The sequence below is a fragment of the Taudactylus pleione genome, unplaced genomic scaffold (assembly GCF_031769625.1).
Source record: "Taudactylus pleione unplaced genomic scaffold, aTauple2 ptg000041l, whole genome shotgun sequence".
In the NCBI taxonomy this organism is placed as follows: domain Eukaryota; kingdom Metazoa; phylum Chordata; class Amphibia; order Anura; family Myobatrachidae; genus Taudactylus; species Taudactylus pleione.
The window spans coordinates 49,791,778-49,816,712 of record NW_028284443.1 but is presented as its reverse complement, the minus strand read 5'-3'; the positions used below and the strand labels follow the sequence as shown (position 1 = coordinate 49,816,712).

The 24,935-nt window shown below is 42.9% G+C and overlaps 1 protein-coding gene across 1 annotated transcript in view; it reads right to left on the bottom strand.

The window, feature by feature from the left end:
• PROZ (protein Z, vitamin K dependent plasma glycoprotein) overlaps positions 1 to 23,592 on the bottom strand; it is a 33,776-nt gene extending 10,184 nt beyond the window's left edge. Inside the window, exons 1-5 of the mRNA XM_088456819.1 lie at positions 23,523 to 23,592; positions 19,785 to 19,948; positions 8,071 to 8,095; positions 6,674 to 6,787; positions 4,641 to 4,778 (exon numbers count right to left, since the gene is read on the bottom strand). Of these exons, the coding sequence (XP_088312945.1) occupies positions 4,641 to 4,778; positions 6,674 to 6,787; positions 8,071 to 8,095; positions 19,785 to 19,948; positions 23,523 to 23,592 (511 nt within the window). The remainder of the gene's footprint in view (positions 1 to 4,640; positions 4,779 to 6,673; positions 6,788 to 8,070; positions 8,096 to 19,784; positions 19,949 to 23,522) is intronic.
• Positions 23,593 to 24,935: the final 1,343 nt, after the last annotated feature.

The following is a 24,935-nucleotide window of genomic DNA, read 5'->3' as shown; positions in this document are numbered from 1 at the left end:
GGGACAGGTATGTGGGGGTGTAAATGATGTGGGGGACTGGTAAGTGGGGGTGGAAATGATGGGAGAGGGGTTTTTCAAATTTGAAAATGAGGTAAAAGTGTTTGTTCCAACTTTTTACAAACTTATATAGAAAACACTTAAAAAATTACAGTACAAGGAATTGTCTGTACCCCAAAACGATGGAAATTTGCTGAAAAATACTTGCTCGATATTATTTTTCCACCATTGACTAAAAGTGCAAACATCACCCATTTGACACCTTTTAAGACCTATAGTACTTTCCTTACAGCCACTAACAACCTTATTCTTTTTTTAAAAATCTGTTTATTAAAGGTTTTATAACTTTTTGCAATATGCAAATTCAAATATAGTAAACAATAATAAAGGCACGATTGAAGATAAGACACAAATAGAAATAACAAATATGTAAATATTCCAAGAGTCTAGAGACTATCCACATAGGTGTATCAACATATCACAGAAAAAAGAAATGGCAATCTCACCCAGAACCATGAGAAAAAAGGCACGTATATATGAAGAAGAGAGTAAATTACAGAGCTGTGGAGAGGGGAGCCCAGTCGGTGTGTATCGCCATGATCAATATATTATAGCCAAAAGTTGGTGAAGTTATATGGTGATTAGAGGAGGATCAGCCTCAAAGTGGTTGGTCCATGGAGTCCAAACTTTAATTATATTGACTGGAGTGTCTTGCAATATCAGGGGGATTCTCTCCATTCTATAAGCGGACCAAATTGTGTTAATCATGGCAGACAGGGACACAGTGGGGGCGATTCAATTCAGCGCGATGCTGAACAGCCCTGGGAGGGAGCTCCCAGAGCTATTCAATTCACTGCACTGTTGGGACGGCTAAAAGCATTTCTTCTTGCACCCCTCTGAGGGTGCAAGGAGAAATCCGACTAAAGTGCCGGCCCCGCGGCTGATTTCCGACTTAGCATGGCGATGACAGCCACGCGGCCGACACGTTAGAGAATGCCAGTTCTTGCGAGTAAAAACCCAGGTTAAGTCATGAGAACCGGCATTCTCCGACTTAACCAATTACCAACCAGGCAAACAGCCCAGTGAATTGAATAGCTCTGCGAGCTCCCTCTCGGGGCTATTCAGCATCATGCTGAATTGCATCGCCCCCAATGTGACATTTAGCTGCACTCTGTATATGTTTGATAAGTATCTGCAATGGGCGTGGGAGTCTAGGAATTATTCGGTATAGCAAAGAGTAAAGAGGGGAGTCCAGCATGTGTACTCCAGTAACAGACTTAATTAAATCGTAAACCATCGACCAGAAAAGTTGGATGCAGGATCCTCAACATCAACGTGTAAACCATTCTTTTTATCTTCAAATTCATCTCTATCCCTTCTCAATTTATTATTTTTCTTCAAGATAATTTTGTTTTCCTTCCTGACAATTCTATTCTCCATCTCTATCTCCATAGCTTGATATTCTTCTACTTCCAGAAAAGGTTCTATAAGGGCAGTTAGTGAATCTATATCTTCTTCAATCCCCTCTAAATTTCTCTTTCGATCCTCAACAATAAGTTCCATCAATGCAATGGAACAGCTTTCTATAGTTTTTTTCCACTTTGCATAAAACTCATTACTTTCATGTTTTGAGGATGCATTTTTCTCTATACTTAAACCCCTTGGTATGATGCATTCTGTGATGTATTTCTCTAAGGTTGCAGCCTCCCACCATACCCGACTTTCTTTATATAAGGTTTGTTCCAACCTCTTTAGTGTGTACTCTACTTCAGTGGTTCTCAAACTAGGTCCTCAGGACCGCATCCAGTTCACGTTTTGCAGGTCACCCAGCAGGTGCACAGGTGTATTCATTACTCACTGACACATTTTAAAAGATCCACAGGTAAAGCTAATTATTTCACTTGTGATTTTGTGAGGAGACCTGAAAAACATGCACTGTTTTGGGTTATGAGGACCGAGTTTGAGAACCTGTGCTTTGCTTCATACTCATTAATACCTTTTCTATTTATCTCTGAGGATATTATACCAGTATCAAACATGAGTTTATAAATATTTTTTGTTAGTCTCTATATCCTAACATGATGCAGCTCGTGATCTATGAGACAATCTGAACTAAGTATAAACAACACAATAAGATTACCAGCGCTTCAATAACAGGCAGCAAATCCTATAGCAAAGTGGTCTTAAACACTTGAGAGGATATAAGTTGAGAGTCACCATGTACACACACCCTGAGGAAGACTCCTTATTTAGAGTTGAAAAGCGTTGGTGATTGACACAAGGACTTGGTACCGGTGTTGGATGAAGTGGTTGCTAGCTTTCCAAGACTGCCAGCAGGTCCATTAGTCTATCCCGGGAGACCTTTGTGGATTACTAAATATGTTATTCTGGGTGTTTGGAAACTGCACCCGAACCACACGGTAAGCTGCCTTGCATATATGTGCACGGTGGAATTTGTTTTTTAAATGATTGTGAATGATCTGGATAAAATGCTCTATTAAATCAATATTACGGTACATGGAGTATTTTTTCTTTTTTATGTGATCCCAGGGGACGGAGTGTTTGGTTGGATATCACCCTAAAAAGAAGATTCCCTGGAGATCTGAAAGGTACTGCCACTATCTAATATTAGTTTAGTGGACACTTATATTGACTATCAACTGTGAATGTCTTTTCATCTTGGAACGTAGAGTGGAGGAGTCTTCTATACCCTAAAAGGGGGGCGCAAAACTATACAAATTGTTTATATATGTTATTTAGGAGTGTTTGAGACCACTTTAGTATAGGAATTGCTGCTTGTTATTGAAGTGCTGGTAATCTTACTTTGTTGTTTATACTTAGTTGGCAGTAAGGATATGGTGGCAGAGCGAGTGGGAGGTGTACACACACCACAGACATTAACAACTTGTACACTGAGTCTAGGGCAATAAGTAAATACTAGCTAGTCAATTATCTCTCCGCTATCTGCCATACAATTTTAAATAAATTTTTCCTACAGAAAAGAGATATTACATACAATGTAAACAGTACAATTTGTTAATACGCCCATTCCAATATGAAATGGGCTTCCCCGCTACAGAGAGTATATTAATAGAGTGTCAACTTCTATGGATGTCCATACTTTGTGTTCTGAAAGGGCCTACCAGTACACGACCCCTCCTGAAGTGTGGAGTTTCTGTAGCAGACACATTGTAACTCTTGGATTTTTACCTGCCCAGTTGAAAACGGAAAGTTCACCCTGAAGGTATTTTAAGATTTTCGTGGAGACATGTATGGGGAGTGTCTGCCAAAGATAGAGCAGGCGAGGTAAAGCAGTCATTTTTACTGCAGCCATGCGAACAAACTAAGATGTGTACAGTTTATTTGAAGCTGACGGATCTGACCTAATGGAGGCTAATAGTCCCGGGAAGTTGGCTGAGTATAAGTAAGTATTTCAGTTTATGGGGTTGCTACCTAAAACTAAGATATGGTCCTGCTACCTCAGTTGTCATCTTTTTTGGGTCCAGGATAATTTCCCCACTTTTTTTAAGCCCTTCTCCCAGGTCACATTTTGGCATTTCTCGGGTGCGTGCATTCACACCACGTATATGAGTTTCATGAAATAAACCCGCCTTCGCAAACTCGCTCCTAATTGAATTGACCTTACAAAGTCTTACCCACAAATTCTCTAATTTTAACTCTATTGAAGACGATGTACAAAAATGATCAATATTTGTTTTTTACGTTTTAACATGTATTTTCAGCATTTTGTATTGTCATGTCTTCCTGGACATCAAAAAATCCTATGTTTCACTTAAAGGGCTTTGGCTCATGATACATTACGCAGTATTTCTTTGTTTCCTTAGATTTTAGAATTAACGCTAATTACTAACTGGTGAAAATTAAGACTTTCGTGCAAACTACCAAATACCTGTAATTATTACCTACTTATTGATATGGGAAAATGACCAGATCTAGCTTTGTGGGAGCCAGTGAATAATGACAGTGTGGCTTCCTGTAACTCCTGTATGGTTCACTGAACAGTACATTGTATAACAAGCAGTAGAGACTACGGCCTGATGTGGCGTTGGGCGGGTAGCAGGAGCATGTGCTTCGCATCAAGTGCTGATGTTTGATGTTGTATGCATCCTGCAGTGTGCTCTCCCCTTACCCATATGCTTAGTTTGTTGTGCACTTGCAACAGTCTAAACTTGTAGGTGCAAGAGAGATGCACCTACAGTACACCTGTCTAAAAAATGATTTATTTACACTTCCAACCAAGTAGCCCACGTTTGTGTTGGTATGCCCTCACTGAACTTTGCATACCTGAGAATCTTTAGTCGTATGTGGAGATGCAACTGAAATGCGCACAATCCTTTATCAACCTTACCTGCATATGCTTGGGTCTGGAGTGTGCCCAGTATGAAAGCATGCAAGAGGAGCTCTGGCAACAGGCATACATCCAATGCAGCATATGGTCAGTGGAACAAGGTCAGACAGAACAATGCACTGTAGCTCACAGTACAGGAAGGTGTTACATCTGGTGTGAATTGAAGCATCCAACATATTCTATACAATTAGCCATCCCATAAACCACTGTGATTAACGCAGGTCTAGTTTAGAGAGCTTTTCTAGTTTTATAAGCATCATTGCTTTTCACTTGCCTGTCGGGTGACACGACTTGTCATCTTCACCAAGCCTGTAGCCAGATGCACAAGAACAAGTGTAAAAGTTTAGACCATATCTGGGCTCACAGAAATGCTGACATCCATCATCTGCATCAAGGTGGCATTCATTCATTGCTACAGGAACATATAATAGAGGAGGGGAGGAAGATGAAAAAGGCACAGGTATAACAAGTGCAACATTTTTTTAGATTATAACTGTTGATCCATAACAGATTTGATTTATTCCCTGGTACCACAACAGCATCCCAATGGATAGCATCAGTGACTGCTACATACTACAGACAGCATCAGTGACTGCTACATACTACAGACAGCATTAGTGACTGCTACATACTATAGACAGCATCAGTGGCTGCTACATACTACAGACAGCATCAGTGGCTGCTACATACTACAGACCGCATCAGTGACTGCCACATACTACAGACAGCATCAGTGACTGCCACATACTACAGACAGCATCAGTGACTGCCACATACTACAGACAGCATCAGTGACTGCCACATACTACAGAGCATCAGTGACTGCTACATACTACAGACCGCATCAGTGACTGCTACAAATTACAGACAGCATCAGTGACCGCCACATACTGCAGACGACATCAGTGACAGCTATATACTACAGACAGCATATTACATCCAGCAGTCTCATAAAAAAACACCCTTAAACCTAATTAATCCCATTTAATCATGAACCCCCTTACCCTCCTTTTTCTTAGTATTACCTGCCATAAACAATACCTAACCAAATTTCCCCCATCCCCCCTAATACCCTAACTTACCGGTTACAGATCTCATCTGTTGATTCTGTCCCTCTTCTGTTGCAGCCACATAACAGAGCCCGGGAAGCAGCTGTCTGTCAGTGAGGAGGAGCTGGGGCCATGCACAGAGCAGAGGAGACAGGGACAGCTCAGCCTATTGCTGCAGAGCACTGCCCTGTGGGACAAGTGTGTGCTGGCACAATCCCTTCCTGATCACAGCTGTAACTACAGATCAGCTCTCTCTGTCAGCATATATATCCTCATTGTTACCTTATCTGTGCCAGCATATATATCCTCATTGTTACCTTATCTGTGTCAGCATATATATCCTCATTGTTACCTTATCTCTGTCAGCATATATATCCTCATTGTTACCTTATCTGTACCAGCATATATATCCTCATTGTTACCTTATCTCTGTCAGCATATTTATCCTCATTGTTACCTTATCTCTGTCAGCATATATATCCTCATTGTTACCTTATCTGTGTCAGCATATATATCCTCATTGTTACCTTATCTCTGTCAGCATATATATCCTCATTGTTACCTTATCTCTGTCAGCATATATATCCTCATTGTTATCTTATCTGTGCCAGCATATATAGCCTCATTGTTACCTTATCTGTGTCAGCATATATACCCTCATTGTTACCTTATCTGTGTCAGCATATATATCCTCATTGTTACCTTATCTGTGTCAGCATATATATCCTCATTGTTACCTTATCTGTGCCAGCATATATATCCTCATTGTCATATTATCTGTGTCAGCATATATATCCTCATTGTTACCTTATCTGTGCCAGCATATATATCCTCATTGTTACCTTATCTGTGCCAGCATATATACCCTCATTGTTACCTTATCTGTGCCAGCATATATATCCTCATTGTTACATTATCTGTGTCAGCATATATATCCTCATTGTTACCTTATCTGTGCCAGCATATATATCCTCATTGTTACCTTATCTGTGCCAGCATATATATCCTCATTGTTACCTTATCTGTGCCAGCATATATATCCTCATTGTTACCTTATCTGTGCCAATTTCGCTATGACATCTTCAATTTGTATTGACCATGGTTTTAATTGTATCTTTATTTTGTACCTTTTTGTGACTATTTGGGGACTTTAAAAAAATATTCATATAGTATTTTTTCATATATATAGGAATATCCATTTTAAATTCAGCTAATGAACTAAAATGTGCACAATGTCAAAGAGAGATTTTTTTCTTACCAAATTGACAATTGTTCCCTTTGTATCCTTCAGGACAAGTGCAGGTGTAACTGCGAATAGTGTCTGTGCACACACCGTTGTTCATACATGGGTTGGAGGAGCACTTTCTTCCACCTGTAAATGGATAAAATCCTATTCATCTTTAGTTGAATGTAGGAGCTTTGTTTAATATAGAACTGGGTTTAACGCCATAATGTTTCCACATAAGGTTGTAGCTTTTTGCTGCATTCATTTCCTCCTGACATCATCAGTGTACCCATCCCACACAGTCTCCTACACAATGATGGTGCTGGACATGTCACAGCGCCCTGTTCTCATGCTGCTATAGTTGGATGATCTGAGGAACCACACTTGAAAATTGAGGTTATCCTACATGTGCAGGTGATTACAAAAAGGTGCTCAGAACATAGGCAAACACCTTTAAAAATGATTTTACTACAATATGGTTAAATTCTTATTCTGGTGATGGGGTTATTGTCAGTTTAATGAGTTATAGCAGAGGTGGCCAAACTGGTCCTCAAGGACCCCTACCAGTTCATATTTTCCAGACCACCTGTGAATCTGTAGAATGTGTCAGTTAGAAATGAATGCACCACATGTGTAGTCATCATTAACTGTCACATATTAAAACATGTGCACCAGCACAGTGGTCTGCAAAATGTGTATTGTTAGGGGCCCTCAAGGACTGAGTTGGCCACCCTTGATTTAGAGTAATCAGGATCATTTTATGTGCTACTAGCAAAGTCAGAGTGGCCCACAGGGCTACAGGGGAAACCCCCGGTGGGCCCCGCTGCCTGTTGGCCCACCCTCTCCTATAGGGATCAGGTTCCAGACCGTGAACTTGAATTATGCATATGTTACATTATACCGCACAGGACTATGGTGTATTTTCCACAATGCATTGCTGTTATTATTCTGGTGCATTGTCATGCATGCACTAGCAGTATTTGCTATGTTTATATAGCTTCAATTAGGTGCAAATGTGTGCGATTACCTAATTTAGATGAGGGTGTAATATTATAATAATAGTTGCAACTATCTGTCTTGTAGATCACTATTTCTGTAAACTCCAAAACTCCAATATTTCCACCATTTTAGGTCTTGTTAATATTATAGTGCCTAAGAGCCTTTTGTGTTTCTTTTAATTTAACTTAATAATTGCTACACTGGTTAGTATAAATTATAGTGTTTAGTGATTTTATCGCCAAGTACAGTACATTGAGTTTTACATTGGTTTGTGTGTAGATGTGTGAGTGCATGAATCATGAGGAATACTGTGTCTTTATACTAATTACTGGGTATTCCCCTATCTGTGTCAAATACTTGTACTTTATATAAAATATATATGGGAATGCTCACACCAAATATACACAGGAAAGTTACGTAAACTTACTTACCGTAATATGTCCTCCAAAACTGACCCTGTAAAAATAAAGTGTTATATTTGGTGATATATCTTATCTTGGTGTAGATCAGATATAATCTATGAAGAATTGGGCATGGATCAGCGAATAATACTATGCATTAGATGCTGAGTATTGGGTAAATATATACTGTATACATAAATATATAACATTTTAAATGCTGTAGTATTTTATTCTTGAAATAATAGTAGTATTTGTATATGAAATGTTGAAAATCTTATCTCCCAAGCATATGAACCTTCGTTTACAGTACAACCCAATTTGTCCATTAATAATTAGTTAAAAACTATTTTGTATTAGCTAAATGATACAATACATTTTCTTCAAGGGTATTTAAAATCTGCTCAAGAGCATCAGTGTCTCTTGCTGATGCTATAAGGAGGTCTCGTAAAATAGGGAGTCTGGAAGTATTGTAGTTGTATCCATCAGTGTCTCTTGCTGATGCTATAAGGGAGACTGGTAACATAGGAAGTCTGGAAGTGCTGTAGTTGTATCCATCAGTGTCTCTTGCTGGTGCTATAAGGGGTCTGGTAACATAGGAAGTCTGGAAGTACTGTAGTTGTATCCATCAGTGTCTTTTGCTATTGCTATAAGGTGGACTGGTAACATAGGGAGTCTGGAAGTATTGTAGTTGTATCCATCAGTGTCTTTTGCTGATGCTATAAGGGGGACTGGTAACATAGGGAGTCTGGAAGTGCTGTAGTTGTATCCATCAGTGTCTCTTGCTGATGCTATAAGGGGGACTGGTAACATAGGGAGTCTGGAAGTATTGTAGTTGTATCCATCAGTGTCTTTTGCTGGTGCTATAAGGGGGACTGGTAACATAGGGAGTCTGGAAGTATTGTAGTTGTATCCATCAGTGTCTCTTGCTGGTGCTATAAGGGAGGCTGGTAACATAGGGAGTCTGGAAGTGCTGTAGTTGTATCCATCAGTGTCTTTTGCTGGTGCTATAAGGGGGACTGGTAACATAGGGAGTCTGGAAGTATTGTAGTTGTATCCATCAGTGTATCTTGCTGATGCTATAAGGGGGACTGGTAACATAGGGAGTCTGGAAGTATTGTAGTTGTATCCATCAGTGTCTCTTGATGGTGCTATAAGGGTGTCACGGCCAGGGTATTTCAGCATGGCGCTAGGCGGGTGTTACCTGTGAGGTCATTGTGGCACGAGCTGTCTGGTGGCGGGCTTTGGCTGCGCGCGTTGTTGTGCGGCCCTGTTGTCACTCTGCGCTGGTGAGGCCTGGCGGTGTCTCCGTTCTGTTTGGCGTGGGCGCCGCCATCTTGCCTTCTGGCCATGTGATGCGGCTGGCCAATCCTGGTGAGTCACATGTTCCCTCCGGCCAGTAACAGCACGGCATGGGGTATTTAGGAAGGGTCAGTGCCTTCCTTCTTTGCCAGTGCAACGTGTATCTCAGCCTAGCTGAGAGGGAGTTCTCTGTGCTTTCCTGTTCCTGTGAATTCGCTGTCTGCCAGTCTGCCAGTCTGCCTGTCAGCTCCTAGCTCCCACTGGACTACCCCGCTTCCTCCATCACCCTTGCCCATACCTGAGTGCCTGAGCCTGCTGACATCCTGCGCTTCAGTTCGATACTTGTATACCTGGCTTGTTTATTTTCAGCTCACTACCTGCAAACCTGGCTTGATTATTTTCAGTTTCACTACCTGCACACCTGGACAGCTTTAATTGTTTCTACTTGGACATTAACCCTTTTACTCCCACCACAGAACTCTTGTGCACATTATATATTCCTGGACTTTTATTTACTGCCATTATCTGTCTACTCAAGCACTTATTAAAAATTCTAGTTTTATTTTAAAATCTGCTTCTGTGATCACTCCTGCTACCACCCCGGGTCCACAAACAACCCAGAACATCACAGTTTGCACTGGCCCCATGGAGCCGGCCACGGATCAGGAGTCAGGAGTGGATTTGTTCAGGTGCATTTCTGGTCGTTTAGAAAATCTGGAAAACATGCAGCCTCAGATGGCTCAATTTCTGCAAAAGATGTCCAAGCGACAGGATAGTTTGCAAACTTCCTTTTCTACCCCTGGAGTACCAGCATCTACATCCGCTTTAGCATCTGGGAATACAGGAGGCAGATCATCTCCCCGCTTACATCTTCCTTTACCAAGTAAATTTGATGGCAACCCTAAACTCTGCCGAGGATTCCTAAATCAGTGTGACATACATTTTACCCTGCAGCCTGACAACTTTCTAACTTCAAGAAGTAAAGTGGCTTATATAGTCTCTCTGTTATCCGGCCAGGCCTTGGAATGGGCTTCCCCACTCTGGGAGCGCTCAGATCCGCTGCTGGATAATTACGCAGGCTTTGTGTCATCCTTCAGGAGGATTTTCGATGAACCTGGGCGTAATGTATCAGCATCATCAAACATCATGACACTGAGACAAGGGGTCCGTCCTGTCAGTCAATATGCCGTGCAATTTCAAATTTTAGCATCAGAGCTCAAATGGAATGAGGAAGCCCTCACCTCGACCTTCTGGCATGGGTTGTCAGACCGACTAAAGGATGATCTAGTCACTCGAGAGCTTCCTACTAATCTGAACGACATGATTTCGTTGTGTATCAAAGTTGACCTACGCTTCAGGGAACGTCAGGCTGAAAAAAACAGAACTGACCGGCAAAGGTCATTTACCCCCTCCATTTCTACCCGTCCCATTCCTTCCCCTACTGAAGAGGAGCCTATGCAGGTGAATCATACACACCTCTCTAAAGAAGAATGTCAGAGAAGAATGCAAAAGAACCTCTGTCTGTACTGCGGAGAGTCCGGTCACCTGCTGATCTCCTGCCCCCGTAAACCGGGAAATGCCAAATCCTAACTGACCCTGGAGACATCAAGTTAGGAGTTATGAACCCGTCTCCAAAGATTAAAGATTTCACGATTACCCTAGCCTTGGATCTTAAACCCAAACCTGTCTTTGCTACTGCTCTACTCGACTCGGGAGTAGCCGGAAATTTCATAACGTCTAGTTTCATAGATAAATTTCAGATTCCTTGTTTGTCTCTCAACCATGCCATCTCTCTGACCTCTATAGACAGACGCCCTCTAACTAACGGGATAGTCACCAAAGAGACTCAACCAGTATTGGTCCGAATTGGGGCACTTCATTCTGAGTCCTTAAAATTCCTGGTGATATCAGAGGCCTCTCAAGAAATTGTTCTTGGTCTACCCTGGTTACGTCAACATAATCCCAGGATTGATTGGAGTTCTATGCAGATTCTGTCATGGGGTATGGACTGTCAGAAATCCTGTCTTCCAAAAATTCGACCTGTGAGAAAGACAGTTCCATTAGTTTCTTCTGCCATTCCCAAGGAATATCAGATGTTCGCCGACGTTTTCTCTGAACAACAAGCAAATATCTTACCCCCTCATAGGGAATGGGACTGTCCAATTGAATTGATACCTGATAAGATACCACCTCGTGGTCGTACCTATCCGCTGTCCTTGCCTGAGACTCAAGCCATGACCGAATACATCCGGGACAACATGGCAAAGGGGTTCATTTGCCCTTCTACTTCACCTGCCAGAGCTGGGTTTTTCTTCGTTGGCAAGAAGGACGGTGGTCTAAGACCATGTATCGATTATCGAGGCCTTAATGACATTACTATAAAGAATCGATACCCTCTTCCCCTGATTACTGAGTTGTTTGATAGGGTCAAGGGCTCTGTCATTTTTTCTAAATTAGATCTAAGAGGGGCTTACAACCTCATTCGTATCCGAGCTGGCGATGAATGGAAGACCGCTTTTAATACCAGAGATGGACATTTCGAGTATTTAGTAATGCCTTTTGGATTGTGTAACGCCCCTGCTGTCTTTCAAAGTTTCGTTAATGAGATTTTCCGGGATCTGTTATATGTTTCTGTTGTTGTCTATCTGGATGACATACTGATTTTTTCACCCTCTGTGGCTAAACATCAAGAACATGTTAAAGAAGTTCTGACCCGTTTGAGAGAAAACCACCTTTACTGCAAACTGGAGAAGTGCATCTTTGGAGTGCCCAGTGTACCTTTTCTCGGCTATGTAATATCTGGCTCCAGTTTAGAAATGGAACCCAAGAAGGTACAGGCAATTCTGGATTGGACCCGACCTCAGACACTGAAGGCCATCCAGAGATTGTTGGGTTTCGCAAATTATTATAGATGCTTCATTAAGGGATTTTCTACACTGCTGGCTCCCATTACAGCCTTGACCCGCAAAGGTGCTAATCCTGCCCAATGGTCACCTGAGGCAGAGTCTGCCTTTCATCTTCTAAAACAGGCCTTTATCTCAGCACCAGTTCTTCGACAACCTGATCTGGACAGGCCTTTTTTGTTGGAAGTAGACGCATCATCTGAAGCTGTGGGAGCAGTCTTGTCTCAATGTTATGAGGACAACCGAGTCCATCCGTGTGGGTTCTTTTCTAAAAAATTCTCTCCTGCCAAAAGGAACTACGCCATAGGTGAGCAAGAACTACTAGCTGTAAAGTTGGCGTTGAAGGAATGGAGATATTTGCTAGAAGGCGCCAAGTTTCCATTTACTGTATTTACAGACCATAGAAATCTCCTATTTCTCAAAAACCTCCAATGTGTGAGTCCTCGTTTAGCCCGCTGGGCAATATTCTTTGCCAGGTTTCAGTTCACCCTGACCTTCCGGTCTGGAGCACTTAATCAGAAGGCTGACGCCCTATCGAGATCTCTCCTCTGTGATGATCAATCTGAAAATCAAAGCAATACCCCTGTCTTGGAATCAAGAGTTTTCGCCGCATTACAACTTCAGCCTCCTTCGGGAAAATCATTTGTGGCCCCGGAATTAAGGAAGCAGCTTCTCACTTGGGCACATTCCTCTCGCTTCGCAGGGCACTCAGGCACTCGGAAGACCTTGGAGTTCCTGAAAAGACACTGTTGGTGGCCTTCTATGAAGGCAGATGTAATGGAGTTTATCTCTTCCTGCTCCTCCTGTGCCCAGCATAAATCATCACGACAAGCTCCAGCTGGGGAATTGCTTCCATTACCTACCCCATCACGTCCATGGATGCATCTCTCCATGGATTTCATCACAGACCTGCCAGTCTCTCAAGGTTTCAACACTATCTGGGTTGTAATAGACCGATTTTCTAAGATGGTCCACTATATACCGTTGAAGAAGTTACCTTCTGCCCCTGACCTGGCACAGTTGTTTGTCCAACACATATTTCGTCTACATGGCCTTCCTGCTGAAATTGTCTCTGACCGTGGTGTGCAGTTTACTGCAAAATTCTGGAGGGCTTTGTGTTCTGTTCTTCAAGTGAAGTTAAACTTTTCCACGGCCTACCATCCGCAAAGCAACGGCTCCACCGAGAGAGTTAATCAAGATCTAGAGACTTTCTTAATAATTTTTATGTCATCTTCCCAGGACAATTTGGCTGCCTTGCTGCCGTCCGCTGAGTTTGCACATAATGCTTCCTACCACTCGTCAACTAACCAAACGCCATTTCAGGTTGTATATGGCCTTCATCCTCGTGTTCCCGAATTCCGAAGCCTGCCTGTTTTCGATGTTCCGGCCTCGGAGGACACGGTGCGGAATTTTGCTGCCATCTGGACTCAAGTACGGTCTGATTTGTTGAAGGCATCCTCTCGCTATAAGACCCAGGCCGATAAGAAGCGTAGAATAGTCCCACGCATGCAAGTAGGAAACCAGGTCTGGTTGTCTACTCGGAACCTTCGTCTAAGAGTTCCGTCTATGAAATTCGCACCCCGCTTCATCGGTCCCTTCACCATAACAGAAGTCATTAATCCAGTGGCCTACCGTTTACAGTTACCCCCATACCTAAAAATTCTAAATTCCTTCCATGTTTCCTTATTAAAGCTCCTAGTCCTGAATAAGTTCCATAATGCTCTACCTGCTTCTCCTCGAGTCCAGACGGAGAGAGGAGTTGAGTTTGAAGTCGCCCAGATCTTGGACTCTCGTCTGCGCAGAGGTCATCTTCAGTATTTGTTGGACTGGAAAGGTTACGGTCCAGAGGAACGTTGCTGGACCGATGCTCGTGATGTCCACGCTCCCATGCTCATCAGGAGATTCCATTCTGCCCATCCGGAGAATCCTGGTGAGTGTCCTGAGGCCACCCCAAAAGGGGGGGGTCCTGTCACGGCCAGGGTATTTCAGCATGGCGCTAGGCGGGTGTTACCAGTGAGGTCGTTGTGGCGCGGGCTGTCTGGTGGTGGAGCTGGTGTCTGGCGGGGGGCTTTGGCTGCGCGCGTTGTTGTGCGGCCCTGTTGTCACTCTGCGCTGGTGAGGCCTGGCGGTGTCTCCGTTCCGTTTGGCATGGGCGCCGCCATCTTGCCTTCTGGCCATGTGATGCGGCTGGCCAATCCTGGTGAGTCACATGTTCCCTCCGGCCAGTAACAGCACGGCATGGGGTATTTAGGAAGGGTCAGTGCCTTCCTTCTTTGCCAGTGCAACGTGTATCTCAGCCTAGCTGAGAGGGAGTTCTCTGTGCTTTCCTGTTCCTGTGAATTCACTGTCTGCCTGTCAGCTCCTAGCTCCCACTGGACTACCCCGCTTCCTCCATCACCCTTGCCCATACCTGAGTGCCTGAGCCTGCTGACATCCTGCGCTTCAGTTCACTACTTGTATACCTGGCTTGATTATTTTCAGTTTCACTACCTGCACACCTGGACAGCTTTAATTGTTTCTACTTGGACATTAACCCTTTTACTCCCACCACAGAACTCTTGTGCACATTATATATTCCTGGACTTTTATTTACTGCCATTATCTGTCTACTCAAGCACTTATTAAAAATTCTAGTTTTATTTTAAAATCTGCTTCTGTGATCACTCCTGCTACCACCCCGGGTCCACAAACAACCCAGAACATCACAAAGGGGGTCTGGTAACATAGGGAGTTTGGAAGTATTGTAGTTGTATCCATCAGTGTCTCTTGCTGGTGCTATAAGGGGGTCTAGTAACTTAGGAAGTCTGGAAGTACTGTAGTTGTATCCATCAGTGTCTCTTGCTGATGCTATAAGGGGGACTGGTAACATAGGGAGTCTGGAAGTGCTGTAGTTATATCCATCAGTGTCTCTTGCTGATGCTATAAGGGGGTCTGGTAACATATGGAGTCTGGAAGTACTGTAGTTGTATCCATCAGTGTCTCTTGCTGGTGCTATAAGGGGTCTAGTAACATAGGGAGTCTGGAAGTACTGTAGTTGTATCCATCAGTGTCTCTTGCTGGTGCTATAAGGGGGACTGGTAACATAGGGAGTCTGGAAGTGCTGTAGTTGTATCCATCAGTGTCTCTTGCTGATGCTATAAGGGGGACTGGTAACATAGGGAGTCTGGAAGTGCTGTAGTTGTATCCATCAGTGTCTCTTACTGATGCTATAAGGGGGACTGGTAACATAGGGAGTCTGGAAGTGCTGTAGTTGTATCCATCATTAGGGAGTCTGGAAGTGCTGTAGTTGTATCCATCAGTGTATCTTGCTGATGCTATAAGGGGGACTGGTAACATAGGGAGTCTAGAAGTGCTGTAGTTGTATCCCTGTCTTATTCAATGTCCAAATACTGAATACAATTATATATCTATATATGAAGTATTTATTTTATGCAAACACAATAGAACCACAGTATAGTAGGTCTTCTAGAAATAATTAAATGTTACCGGCCATAAAAACTTGTAATGTCGACCAGATGTCTTTTAAAAAAATAGAACATGATTGGTTACTGGGGGTATATTTACTAAACATTCTACTTAACATTTATCTAGCACCTTCTAGAAGATAATAGCTAGAATCTGATTGGTTGCTATGGGCAACATCTCCACTTGTAAAAACCCACACTTTAGTAAATATATCCCTTGGAGTCATGCACATTGCACAATGTTGTTAAATAAGCTGGTTTTTGTTATATGGAAAAAAGGCACGTACGAGTATGCCATACGTACGAGTATGCCCTGTTAACATTTATAATTATGAGCATTGACCAAATGTTTGTTATCATTAGCAACCACATTGCCTAACATGTAACAGTAGAGAACGTGAAAGGGAAAAACAGGGAAACAAATTATAGTGGACTCAGTAGTATGCTTGACTAAGACACTAGCTGACATGTCCAACAAAATATGCTTTGTATAAGACATATTTTCCCAGCAGCCCTTGCTTTGCATTTTCTATCTGTAATGTAATGTACATCCAAACAATCCTCTCAGTTATGTGTGTGGCATAAGCTGTGGTATGTCACAGTAGTCCCTCCTTCCTGTTTATTCACCTTACTAGCATGTTTTGTCACAATACTCCCTCCATGTTATTTTATTGACAGCTGACATACTAACTATTGTTTTGTTCTCTCTCCATATTATTGTGTTAAGTGCTAAATTATGGGCTAATGGGTTATGCTGCTGGACTCTTTCCATATTCTGTATGTTATGTACTGACCTAAAGTTAATGTAATCTCACGATGTTACCTCCACGTTATTTATATTTAGTACAGCCATACTGGCTAATGCAGTATGTCATGGTATTGTCTTTATGTTATATATATATTGCATACTGACTTATAGCTAAATTAGTTGTCACAGTACACTTTCCATATAGTTTATATTGAGAACTGACTTCCTAGTCAATGTTTTACATCCCGGTACTCTCTTCTTTCTGTTGCAGTACCAATATTGTCTCTTTTTCCTCTGATTTCCGGGCTTCCACTGGTATGAAAGAAGGCCAAGGAAGGGAGAGAAGATTTCTGGTGGTGCCATATTGGATAGATTTTAACTTTATCTGCATGTCTTTTTTGCCCATGATTTTTGAGGCTGAGGGGCCATCTAGGTTGATCATTCAGGCAAGGATCAGAGTCCAAAAAATTATTTTTGAAATATTTCCAAAGTGTGTGAAAAGAAACAAGTTCACACTTCATTTATTGGACAGGTTTTTTGTCGTATTTGTGAGTGGCTCTGATGGCCTGCCTTTGGCCTTTCTTCTTTCACCTTCATTGTCTAGCATTCCTGAGGATCAGACTTCCATCATGGGGTTTTCCACGGCCATGATTCACTGGTTGTTCTGTGGGGTCTATCCTTGGTTTTTGGCAGCAATACAGATACCACTATTCGGGTCACATGACTCAGTGAACTTAAGTGGCATACATGAAATAGTTCTCCTTGTCTAGTTTTTTTGCTTCTACAAGGTGGGTATCTATATTAGATTGCATTGCTTGGGGGTTGCCATATTCTGCGGCGTGGTGTTAGTTCAGTGAAAGTTGTTTCCATATTCCATCTTACTCAGGATCTTTTCCCTGTTCCGGGACTTGATTCTTGCTTCTGGAAATTATGAATCTCTATCACTTTCTGCTTCCTTTTCGTGGTCGGATCTATGTGGCTAGCACAACTACTTTACTTAACACAAATACACCTCTAGTGTTTCACGATACACACAACAGTAGTGTTCACTCAAGGATTTTTTTTTAGGGCAGGGTGCTGATTACTTAGGAGGGCACATCTGTGCATGTCAAAGGTGCCCAAAAAGGGGTGTGGTCTCTCCAGGGGTGTAGTCTTGTGGCGCACCCCCTTCCCATCACTCTGGTTGCATGCCCAGCCAGTTTCACACAAAGAAGACACTAATGATTAATATGGGGAATGAGCATCTCCTGCAGTGAGCAGGGACATTATAATAGAACATTATGTGGGTAATGGTACAGGGTGTATAGACAATTGCTGTGCTGGTCCATAGTGGGGACACTCAGAATACCCACCTCTACTCGCACTGTGGGCAGGGGTCAGTATGAGCAGTCACCATCCTCTATTAGCCTGCAGCAGCAGCTTCCACGCACGGTGTTCACCTCCCCCCAGCTGCTAATGTTTTTAGAATTTCTCTTCAGAGTAAGTCACCTGCACATGATTGCATCCAGTAGACAAGGGCTGCTGCAGGAGGTCACTAGATACATATGCATACACCATCACCTGGAGCTGGTTGCATTAAAGTCTGTGCTTCTGGTACCCGGTGTGAGCAGCTCCTGCAGGGAGAGGTACACCAGCCCCTGCATCCCCAGCGCATACAGCAGCATCACAGTGGGAATGCCAGCACTGAACAATAAGCACCGACTACAGTGTCTTCCAGTCACTGCCACCTACCAGCCCCAACAGTCATCAAGCTGGGTCAGGATCAAACAGACAAGACGATACCAGGAATCAGACAATATCAGGTCAGGAACGAAGCCAAGGTCAAAAACGAAGTACCAAGTGCAGTACCAGGAGGCCTATACTCTGGCACCTGTCTAATGCCTAGAGAGTCCTTGAGGAGTTAAATTCTCGTGCCAAACGTGATGTCACTTTAAATCTCCTTGCAGGTCCTCACGCTTATATGTAGGGGAACTGCGGCACTTTGCAGCCACATCAGGAGATGGAGAGGAGCCCGGGAGCAGAGACACCAGCAGCGGGCGCCGGGAATTCCCCGCCTGCCGCCGGCCGGGACCCCAGTGTTGCCAGACCTGGTAATTAATGGCCGGTGTCCGGCACACTGTGACAAGGCTCTTTTGTGTACTTACTGGGTACAGCAGACAGATCACCACGGCCAAACAGTTGCCACCTTCAGTGCCGGCGCTAGGTGTCTTTGCTCCCAGCGCCATTCCGTGTTTCCCCTCCGCCTGCTCCTTCCATGTGTCCTCCCCTGCGTTCTCACCCTTTATTCACACTGTTTTGTTTCACTTTGTTTTGTCGTAGTGTTGTTCTTGTTTGAGTGTTTGATTCACATGTCTCCTAAAGGCCATGATTTAGGAGGGAGGAGGTGGTGGAGGAGGAGTAGACAGCAGCAAACAGTGTTTAGTTAACAAAAGTGCCTACTCCAGTACAGAGCCCTCTACACCCTATGTTTTACCAGTGTCTAGATGGATACAGAGAAATGTATGTATTGGTGGGTATTTCCTTATATGTCCAACATCTAAACTAGCAATATTCCTGCTTTCCACAAACCTTGTAGATCTTTTTTTTTAATATAAAAACTCTCCCCGACTAGGGTTTTCCTGTGTCTACCATTCCCACTGTTTGTCTCCTTATTTCTCTTATTATAAAAATAAATGACAGTATTCCACATGGCTATTTCCAATTAGGATTTTTATTTATTTTTCTTATTAATAAACTGTATGTCTAGTATGAGGTCATAATTTCATCATATGTGTTGCTTAATATTGCTTATGTTGACTGACTTTACCATCACAATAAACAAAGATATGTTGAACAAATAATAATAATGTTACTACTAATAATAATAATATTACTTATGCTGGCCATACACTCTGCAATTATCGGGACGATCCGCCCGATATCGGCGGATCGCCGCGATAATTGCAGCGTGTATGCGGGCAACCGAGGGTTAAATATTGCTCGGTCGGGCATGCTGGATTGTCCAGCATGCCCGTCCGATGCGATATTTACCCTGGAAACTGTCGGCCGCATCGGGCAGTGTATGCCCAGCGCGGCTGACAGATAGACATTTCCTGTGTTCCTTCCTACGGAAGGAACAGGGAAATGTCTCCTCCCCCGGGGGCGGAGCGCGGATGTTGGGCTATACACTGTGAGATTTCTCTCACAGTGTATGCCGCGGACATCTGCGGCTGGCAGCCAGCCAGATAAAATGTCTGTCGGTCTGACAGACATTTTATCTGGCAGTGTATGCCCAGCATAAGACTACTATAATAATAATAATTAAAAATAAAATGAATAGTAGAAACTCACAGTTTTCTCTTTGTCTTCAAATGTCTCTCTTGCTTCTTCGTATGAACATATTTCTTCAAAGCATTCTCTTTCTAAATTCCCCTGCCACAATTCCTCTATCAATATGAAGTTAGCTCTCTTGGACCTCTGTATTAGTTTGTTAGCATTTTCAGCAGATAAGAAGACTATACAGGAAATATAACAGTAAGCTAGGACTACACTGGTGATTTGTCTCCTGAGTTTTTGAACATTGCATAGGAAAACAGCAGGCAAGTAACAATATATACAGTATGTCCCAAGAGAACACGTTTACATGTAATAGAAGCCATTCCAATATTTGTAGCATAAGAGACAAAGGGCGCCATGTACTAAGGTTGCGGTGATCATTCCGTCAGTCACCACAACCCCTTACTAATCACATATGTGATTAGTATCGTCAAGGACAGCTCTTGCGATAAGAGTTGCTCTTTGCGAAATAGCCGACGCCGGGTGACGGGGTCTCCTTGGGACCCTGTCCCCTCCAAGCCCCGGGAGCTTCCTGCTGGTCACATGTGCAGGAAGCCCTGAGCGGAGGACCCAGGAGGAGCGCGGGCCTGCGACAATGGAGTGCAGGTGAGTGGGGGCCAGCGATGGGCGGCGAACCATCGGGAGCGGGATGCGGTAAGAAGCCCATAGGCTTCTGTAGGGTAATGCCAGGTTTTTCTAGTGTTACCCTCCATGCCGAAATAAGGGTGGCCAGGGCTTAGTACATATGGAAATGTGGTAAAAACCCTGAACACTGGGTTTTTACCGCATTTTTCCTTTAGTGCATCCCTAGGTTAAGTGGCTTGCTCATGAGTTAGTAGCCCTAAGCATCTTTTTGTGTTATTCCCTGAAGGAAAAACTGCAAATATTATTTACAAAGACATTTTGTGATCAATGTCTACAATATAAAATATACATCACAATATTAGATGCAACTACTGTCATTGTAAAATTAGTTCCACTGAGCAACAACAGACATCCACACAAGCGAAGCTGCTGGCAAACGCTAGTTCTGAATAAAGGAAAGGTTTTTCCAGAGTTGTTTCTCCCATGTTGTGAGAACCCACTGTCAGGGCAACATTTCACCACCTGGTCCACAACATGCCTCTCCTAGCCTTCCTTGTTGCTATAGTAACTAGCCACTCACTGCAGGAGCAAGTAAGACAGCAGGAGAGGAGTAGGAACAGGAGAGGAAAGGGAAATACTCCTCCTCTCCTGCCCTTAATCTACTCACTATACCAGTGAGTATCTAATGACTGAAAGCTACCAGAGAAAAGGTGATTGTAAGGTACACCCTTATTCAATAGTTATCCAGACATTTCTAAATTACTTTTCTGTATCTTGTAGATGCCATTATTTCTGCCACATGGAAGACAGACTGGAACGATTCCACACGTCAGTATAAGGTTAGATCCCATCCGTCCGGATTTTGGTGGGACAGTCCCGCTTTTTGGACACTGTTCCACCCGTGGGCCGCAGTGTCTCAAGGTTGGGATGGTGTTGGGAGGCCCCCTCTCACATTCTGCTTAGCAGGGCAGGGGTGAATAGATACCATGAGCATATCCGCGGTATCTATTCAGTGCAGAGAGAGACGGGGGTCATGCCCAGGTGCTCCCAGCGTGCTGGGCATGCCCCCTGCATGACAAAAATGATGGCATGGCCTGTGTTAATGGCCTTTCCCACAAGACCATGCCCCTTTTCGGATGCACACACCTCTGGCGTGCAGCAGTGTCCCGATTAACCGTTCAAAGAAGTTGGGAGCATGGTATGGGCTTCACTAGCACGAGGGTCATGGCCTCTAACTGTTTCCTAACATGATTAGCAGGGAGTGTAGGACAGTGTCACATGGCATGGTACAAATTTGGGTTACTATCTTATGGTCCGAAACTACTGCACTGCCCAGAGCATCCTCACAGTATCCTGAGGATGTTTCGAGCTGCTGCACAGTTTGGGAGAATGAAATATTTGAGCCAGCCTTCTTTGGTTTTAAAGAGCTTCATTAAATATGCCATTTCATAAGTCTTGATTTGTATTCAGAAGTTTTTTATAGGATATCAGTTCCGTCAGGGTACAAAGAGGTATATTGGTCGCCATATTCATGACAGTTTGAGGACTTGTTGCAGAATTCTGATAGCAGTTGTGGGATTGTAGCCTCATGTGACTAGAATTCCAGGAGATCTTGAAGTGGTGGTCTAGATACTTCTGTCCTCCCTGGTTGGATTGCAGTGTTCTGCATACCAGATAATTTCTGCCTAGTTACTCTTGTATATAGAGTAGCTAGGCAGAAATTCGGGATGTTGGAGCAAGATATAGGACTTTGTAAACTGACGATAAATAGTGCACAGAGTGCAAGGCTGTTTCTAGGGGCGGGCGAGCCGTGCAATCACAGAGGGCATGCAACCCCTGAGATTGCATGGCTCACAACACCACGCTAGTGTACTGCGGCTATGTATGTAGTGTATTACTGTAGACCCAGAGCCAGACAGCGCTGGGCTCTTCTTGGAGGCTCAGCAGCGCACCCGTCTGTGACCTATGGAGACACGACGTACATGACCTATGATGTCACGTCGCATCTGCATGCCCTCCCTCCCATCTGCCAGCGCTCCCTCCCATCCACCTGCCCACATGCAGCTTTGCACTGTGTCTGCTTGTTTACTGGGGAGGGGGGCATTTTGACTGTTCGCACTGGGAGATCCCGCCCCTAGAAACGGCCCTGACAGAGTGCTTTTTAAATAGTCTTTTGAATTTGGCACCAGGAGTCACATAACCGCCCCTTTAAAGATCAATAAAAGCACCCATCAACCCTCAGGGGCAGCACTGCCGGGGTATAGGCAGATAATGCAGCAAAAGTAGAAACCACACTGTCATACCTGGTAAGCGCAAAGTGACGTTTCTGCTGCTGCATATGGAAACTATGGTGCAGATTTACTAAATGTCAGATTTTCAAAGCTGCTGATTATCATCAGCTTTGACCGATGTTTTTCAAACTGTAATAGTAAATAATGCTAAACAAGCCTGATTTAGCATTATTTTTCTGTTACTGTATGAAAAACATTGGTCAAAGCCACCAAGCATCGGCTGCTTTGAAAATCCAACGTTTATTAAATCTGCCCTACAGTATATGCCATTTGTCGCCTGCAAATAGCAATTGTAACATTGACATCTGAGGCTAATACATGTGCTGCAATCTATTTAAGTGTCACATTTATAACGATGTATTAACAATATATTAAAAGTGAATTTTTAAATAAATTGGTTCAAGTGTACTGTATATAATTTCACACCACATTTAAGAAAATGCTTTGATGCTAACTGCCCTTAAAAATATGTAGTGACTTGGAACTTACAAGTTTATCCATCTGAAAAGCTATTCCTCTAAAAATGTTTTATGGCTACTAAAATGTGGTATTGTAATATTCTCTACAATCAATTTACTATACCATCACACATGCCATCACAATATTGTGAATGTTACAATGTTGGTGATAACTTGTTTAAAGGTAAGCAATGTATAATAAATAAAATATAAAAAACAATAGTTAAACATGACTTTAAATATGCTTTGTTCAATATATGATAATCTAATTGCAGAAAATATATAAAATTACCATTTAATGCATGTTTTTCCCCTTTGTGTATAGTTTTGTGATTGAATTAAATTTTTAACAAATCATTTTTAAAATTAAATGTATAAAGAAAACTATGTGGGGAAAAACTCTGGAAATTAAATCTTACCTTTTTGGTCTGCTTGATGAAAGAGGAATATTAAGAATAAAATGCTTGTTGTCTGCATAGGATTTGTCATTTTGTTTCCTTGTTAAATTGGAAAGCAGTCCTGTACTGAAAGCTGGTAAACAAAATGCTCTTTTTTTCTTCTTTTTTTTAGAGCTCAAAGTTCAGGGTCTTATCAACATAAAAGGATTTTGGAGGTAAACGATATGTGTAAAGAATAGAGCACAATTATTTTTGTTAAATTGTGTCTGTCTACAATTTATTGAGAAACAAAAAATTCCGTTTGGAATTATATTTACTGCCACTTTTTTTTAATTAAAGGACCAACATATAAATATAGGAAACATGAATAGCTGTGCAGTGTTAGCCCTCACAATCCATTGCAAGTTAAATATTATCTTTCCACTCCATAACATCCAGTTGCAGCTCCTCCGTCATCACTAAGATATGTCCTGATGTAATCTGATAGAGCTTTAAAACCTAAACTGACTTGATGTAAGTTCACTGGCCTTGCCAGCATGACGCATTGAGGGATGTACAGGAGCTACAGATGTAAAGAAGACAAGGCTGACAATGGCACCAATGATCACGACCGTGAATTACTTTTAATTCGCAGTCAGTCTGCATGTGATTGGAAGCAATTTGTTGTCAGGGTCATGGCCAACAGTCATGGATTAATTAAAGGCACAAGAGGCATGTAATGGCAATAGTCATTCAGAGGGACACCTTGACCAGGTAAACATGCTATCTTTTGCCTTATAGGGGAAGTGCAGCATCTACTTCCTATGTGTGTGCCTCTCCCCACCTCCCTTGACTTCCTTTCAATTGGTGGAGTCTACTGCTGTGCTCTGCATAGTATAGAAAGAGCTCTTTGCTTCCTTCACTGTGTCTGTCTTTGTCTCCCCATTGTGTTGCTCTCCCTCCTGTGTGCCTATATGTGTCTTATCAAGTGTGCCTTAGCTCCCCCTCCTGTGAGCCTATACCTGTCTTCTCGAGTATGCCTCCTTCCCCCTCCCTATATATAACTTTGGCCGCACCTCTTCATGTGTGTCTCATTTCCCATGTGCACCTCTGCCCCCCTTACCAGTGTGTGCCCCCTACCTACACCTGTGTGTATGTGCACCTATGTCTCTACTGTGTATGTACACTTCTATCGGAAAAACTGAGACACATGCCCAGTAACATGTAGGTCCTCCTTTCAGTCGGATTACAGCTGCAACACCAATGGCATTGATTCCATAAGTTCTCTGAAGTACTGTGTAGAACAAGCTTCCTGAATAATGGTCCACAATTCCCTAATATTCGCTGGAAGTGGAACCCTGCCATTGATGTCACATTGAACTGCATCCCATATGTGTTGTATTAGGTTCAAATCCTACAAACGTGTAGGCCAACTCATGTTATCAAACTCAGAGT